Source organism: Charadrius vociferus, unplaced genomic scaffold, assembly GCF_000708025.1.
Source record: "Charadrius vociferus isolate BGI_N301 unplaced genomic scaffold, ASM70802v2 scaffold817, whole genome shotgun sequence".
Taxonomy (NCBI): Eukaryota; Metazoa; Chordata; class Aves; order Charadriiformes; family Charadriidae; genus Charadrius; species Charadrius vociferus.
Genome location: NW_009649164.1, coordinates 122611 through 128433, shown reverse-complemented (window position 1 = coordinate 128433; position 5823 = coordinate 122611). Strand labels below are relative to the sequence as shown.

At 39.6% G+C, this 5823-nt stretch overlaps 1 protein-coding gene across 1 annotated transcript in view; it reads left to right on the top strand.

Moving 5' to 3' along the window:
- The window catches only part of LOC104289447 (maltase-glucoamylase, intestinal-like), a 47740-nt gene that overhangs the window by 3448 nt on the left and 38469 nt on the right, over nucleotides 1-5823 (top strand). The window contains 5 exon segments of the mRNA XM_009888384.1: nucleotides 56-173; nucleotides 1278-1387; nucleotides 1504-1655; nucleotides 3699-3870; nucleotides 5585-5684. Of these exon segments, the coding sequence (XP_009886686.1) occupies nucleotides 56-173; nucleotides 1278-1387; nucleotides 1504-1655; nucleotides 3699-3870; nucleotides 5585-5684 (652 nt within the window).

Below are 5823 nucleotides of genomic sequence, written 5' to 3'. Positions count from 1 at the left end.
GGTCCCCGACGCCGCTGCCCGCCCGCGCGCCCCCTCCCTCCCTCCCTCCCGCCAGGCGCTGTGCGGGGACCGCGGCTGCTGCTGGAGCCCCCACGCCGAGAGCGGCCCATGGTGCTTCTTCCCCCGCGAGCGCGGGTACCGCCTGGACGGACCCCTGCGGCCCTCCCCCCAGGGTAGGTGCCCCCCACCGCCGCCACCGTCTCCTCCACGTCGGCGTTGTCCAGCTCCGCCGTGCTCCGTCTGCGCCTTTGCTTTGCTTTACTTCCACTTCCCTTCGTTTCTATTTTATTTATTTCGGCTTTATTTCCATTTTGCTTTGTTTCTACTTTCCTTCATTTTTATTTTACTTTTTTTTTAATTTATTTATTTCTATTTTATTTGACTTCACTTTTATTTTACTTTATTTTAATCTTACTTTACTTTTATTTTACTTTATGTCTATTTTACTTTATTTCTACTTGCCTTGATTTGTATTTTACTTCATTTCTACTTTATTTTCATTTTACTTTATTTTTACTTTATTTATTTCTAGTTTACTGTATTGGCATTGTTATTTCACTTTATTTCTATTTTACTTTATTTCTATTTTCCTTTATTTCTACTTTCCTTGATTTGGTTTTTGCTTCATTTCTGCTTTCCTCTATTTTTATTTTACTTTATTTATTTCTATTTTACTTTATTTCGTTTCATTTTTATTTTCCCTTATTTTAACTTTACTTTGCCTTTATTTTACTTTATGTCTATTTTACTTTATTTCTACTTTCCTTGATTTGTATTTTACTTCATGTCTACTTTACTTTATTTTGATTTTACTTTATTTCTATTTTACTTTATTTGCATTTTTATTTTACCTTATTTCTGCTTGCCTTCATTTGTATTTTACTTTATTGCTAGTTTCCTTTATTTTTATTTTATGTTAATTTACTTTATTTTTATTTTACTTTATGTCTATTTTACTTTATTTCTACTTGCCTTGATTTGTATTTTACTTTATTGCTAATTTCCTTTATTTTTATTTTATTTTAATTTCCTTTAATTTTTTTCACTTTAATTAATTTTTTCACTTTAATTAATTTTTTCACTTTAATTAATTTTTTCACTTTAATTAATTTTTTCACTTTAATTAATTTTTTCACTTTAATTAATTTTTTCACTTTAATTAATTTTTTCACTTTAATTAATTTTTTCACTTTAATTAATTTTTTCACTTTAATTTTTTCACTTTAACTTCCTTTATGTTTATTTCACTCCGTTTCTTTTCCCTTCCCTCTGGTCAGGCTTCCAGGGGACGCTGGAGCGGCTGCCCTCCCCGCAGCTCTTTGGGCAGGAACTCCCCACGGTGCTGCTGATGGGGGAGTACCAGACCCCCACCCGCTTCCACTTCAAGGTGCGTCGTCTCCCCCCGCCACTGCCACCGGCTCAAATTTGCATGGTCACCCTGGGAAGTGTTCAAACGAGGCATTAATTTCTAAATTTCTTCTGTCGTTCTTTAAACCCGCGCAGCTCACTGACCCGAAGTCGCAAAGGTTTGAAGTGCCCCATCAGCACGTGCGACCTTTCACCGGCACGGCAGCCTCCAACTTAAAATATAAAGTTGATGTCCAAGAAAATCCCTTTGGCATCAAGGTGACCAGAGCAAGCAATGGAAAAGTATTGTGAGTAAATTTGAGGCTTTTTATCCCGAAATTCGTGATGCCAGCCGTTTTCTCAGAAGACCAGTGTTGCGTTAGGTGCCCTCTTGGGCATTTGAGCGGCTTCTTCTCTTCTTCTGTTGGATGGAAGGACTCTTTCCACAAAGAATTTGGGAGACGAGGAGGTGGTCTATCTCACTGGGGTTGGGTTTTGCCATCTTATCCTGGTAGATAAGCAGGATGGAAGGACTCTTCCCACATGAAATGTTGGAGATGGGGAGGTCTGTCTCACTGGGCTTGGGTTTTGCTGCGGTCTTTGATGGATAAGCAGGATGGAAAGGCTCTTCCCACATAAAATCTGGGAGATGGGGAGGTCTGTCTCACCGGGGTTGGGTTTTGCCATCTTCTTTTGATGGATAAAGCAGGATGGAAGGGCTTTCCACAGAAATTGTGGGAGATGGGGAGGTCCATCTCATGGGGGTTTGGGTTTTGCCACGTTGGCTCTCTGCTCTCTTCTCCCCTTAATCCCGGGGAGAATTGACGAATTGTGCTGTTGATTCGCCAGTTCCGATGAGAACTCTTTCTTTTTTTCTTTCCCAACATCACTTTGGTACCACGTCTATCCGGTCTTATTTCTGATGCGCCTCCTGAAGTTCTCAACCCCCCTAAAATCAGGCTGGGTGAGAGGAGACGGTTTGGTACCAACCGGTGCTAAGCTGATCCTAGAAAATTGTGAGTTAAAATATTCTGAGTGCTGCTACGTCGAAGGATTTTAATCCTTGAAGGATTTTTTTTTTTTTTTATTTTCCTAAAACCCACCCAGACCCAAAGAAAGCAAAGCTGGGCCGTCAGCCTTGCACTGAGGCGTAAATATTTATTAAATCAATTAAAAAGTGATTACTTAGCTGCCCGCTAGCAGGAGTCAGATTGCTATCAACACTTCAAGTTTGTTTAATTAGGATTTACTCCCCCCCTCCCCCAGTCATTAGCATTTTTTGCTTTCTTAAAAGCCTCTCTAAAGACTGATTTATCGTTAGGAGATGGGGTGAGTGCTCGGGACTGGTTTAGTTGGTGCGGGGAGGGGAGAATAAATAATTTAATTCAGTGGGACCTGTTTGAAACAGCGCTCTGGAATATCACTCAATTATTCCTTTTGTTTAATTTGGGGGGGAAAAAAAAAAAATTGGGAGACGCCTGTTTGAAACTCTCCTGGAGAAGATTCCTTAGACTTTCCTTTAATTTTTTTTTAAAAAATAAGAATGTTGGGACCTGTTTGAAACTCTGCTGGAGGAGATTGCTTAAATCTTCCCTAGGTTTCGGGTTAATTTTGAAGAAAAAATGTTGGGATGTTTGAAACACTGCTCTTGGAGGTTGCTTAAATTTTCCTTAGGCTGTTATTTAATTTGGAAGAGAGGAAAAAAAAAAAGAAAAAAAGTTGGGACCTGTTTGAAACAGCGCTCTGGAAGATCGCTCGATTGTTCCTTAGGCTTTTATTTAATTCGGAAAAAAAATGTTGGGAGGCGCCTGTTTGAACCCCTGCTCTAGAAGATGGCCTGAATTTTCCTTAGACTTTCATTTAATTTGGGGGAAAAAAAAAAAAATAAAATATTGGGACCTGTTTGAACTCCTGCTGGAGGAGATTGCTTAAATTTTCCTTAGGTTTTGGTTTAATTTTGAAGGAAAAACTGTTGGGATGTTTAAAACGCCGCTTTAGAAGATTGCTTGAATTTTCCTTAGGCTTTTATTTAACTTGAAGAAAAAAAAAAAAATAGTTGCATTTTATTTTTTAATGACAATTTTTATTAATTTTTTTTCCACAATTAATAAATTATTATTAAAAACACTCGGTATTTTCCCTGCAGTATGCAACGTGGCTGATTTTGGCCGAATGATGAGCCGCGTACATCAAAATTAGTCGCGGCACGTGATGCAAGAGCCTTCTTCAACAGCAGCTTGTGGGTTTTTTGGGGTGGGTTTAAGCGTTCCTGAGGGATCCAACCTTCGGCGTCACGATTTTTATGGGCCACGCGGTGGTTGTTTTTTTTTTTTTGGTTTTTTTTTTGGCAGATTCAACACCACCATCGGCCCTCTGATCTACTCGGAGCAGTTCCTACAGCTCTCCATCAGACTCCCCAGCAGCAACATCTACGGGGTGGGCGAGCAAGTGCATAAGCAATACCGGCACGACGTCAACTGGAAAACTTGGCCCATGTTAAGCCGGGACACGGCCCCTTCCGGAGTAAGCGACTTGTTTTATTACGTTTTCCTACTTTTCGGGTAAATTCTGGAATCCAGCCATGGTTGGCACGTTAACGATATCCACCCAGGGTTCTGTTTTATTTCCTTCTTTATTTTTTCCTTAAAGACTTGCCAAGCGTCGCGAAAAACACGAGATAGCCCGGAATAAAATTCCCCTTGGAATACCTTTTCCTAAATATTTGGATTGAATCGCTTGGGGGTTTTGCTGCGAATCAGCTGATGAACATTAATATTTGCCAGGCTTTGGGTTTTCGCCCTTTTTTTTTTTTTTCCCCCCCTGTCCTCGCACTGCCACGTGCAAAATTTGGTAGATGAAGCATTTTTGCTTTCATTTCTCAGGAAATAATGCCCATTTGCCCTTAGCAGCTTTACGAAGGAAAATAGGTCTGCCAGCAATTATTTTATTTCTACGGTTTTCCGCCTTGGTTTTCCACAGTGATTCCTAGTGATTCCTCCTTTCAAAAAGTACAAAAGTGCCTTCTCCCATCCCCGATGGGATGTTTTCTCCCGAATCCGTGAGGTTTTGGCTCTGTCCCTGCATCGACTTGCAAAATTTGCCATTTAAAATCCGGCGCTGGTGTTTATACTCGCTTTTTGCTTATTGCTTTTCCCGATTTGGATTCCTCCATGCAGTATTTTTTTTGGGGGGGGGGAGGAGGGAAATAGGCAGCCAAACGTTATTGCTGGGCTTATTTATTTAATATATTGCTGGGCTCATTCATTTTGGGCTTGATGAGAAAAAGGAGGTCTTCGGTAGAGCGGGTAAGGGCTTGACGAGGTAATGTTGCCAAAAAAAAAAAAAATCAACAGAAAACATTCAATTTCTGGTGTGTAATGGGTTGTGGGGAGCAGGAAAAGTAATGCAGATTGTGGAAGAAGTTATAATAAGACTATTTTTACACTGGGTTTTAGTGGAGTCTCCAAACCAGCTTACTTATAGCTGTAGCATCTCAAACTCAATTGAAATGTCGTCATTTGAGATCAGAACGAGATTAAACTCAATTGAAATGTCGTCATTTGAGATCAGAACGAGATTAAACGAGCGTGAAACGGAGGTTGGTTGATGCAGCATCCGTCCTTACGCTGAACTTGGGGGGGAGTGCCGACGCCTTTCGCTGAAACAGGAGTGCCGTGAACGGGATTCGGGGAGCAGCTCAATTAACCTTCTAGAAGGAAAAAAAAAAAAAAAAAAAAAAAGAGAAAAGAAAAAATCAAGACTGAATATGCAAGCTCATTTCCCAGAAAGTGTTTTTTTTATTATTATTTTTTTTATTTTTATTTTTTTTAACCCAAACACAGAATTTGCCTCACTATCAACAAAACTTACCGGAGAAAAGGTCGCCTTTATTTTCTTTCCACCCCTACCAGAGGTGTAATTTATATAATTTATTTTTCATTTTTGTAATTGTATAATTTATGTTTTATCTTTAAATAATTGGTATGTGGAGGTTCTTATCCGACGGGCTCCAGCGAAGGTCACGTTCCCCAAATCTGTGTTTTCAACAGACTTTAAGCCACTTAAAGACATTCCCATAAAAGAGAGAAATAGAAATAACGAGCTCAGTGTCGGCGATTCTATTTTTTGCTGTTTCCTTTTGACGAGTTTCACCTCACACGTGACATATTTTTGAGATTTGTGTACAGCCACCGTTTTTTTCTTTTTTTTTAATCAGCTTTTTTTGTTTTCCTTTAAGAACGTAGAGAACTTATACGGCGTTCAGACGTTCTTCTTGTGCTTGGAAGACAACACCGGCGCCTCTTTTGGTGTTTTCTTGATGAACAGCAATGCCATGGGTAAGGACGTTGTCTCCAAAAGTATCGCCAAAAAAAAGGTTAAATATAGTATTTATTTAAATGATCTGCAATGCCACCGGTAAGAATACTTTCTCCGTAGCTCTTAAGTATTGGAGAAAATTATAATATATATATTTTT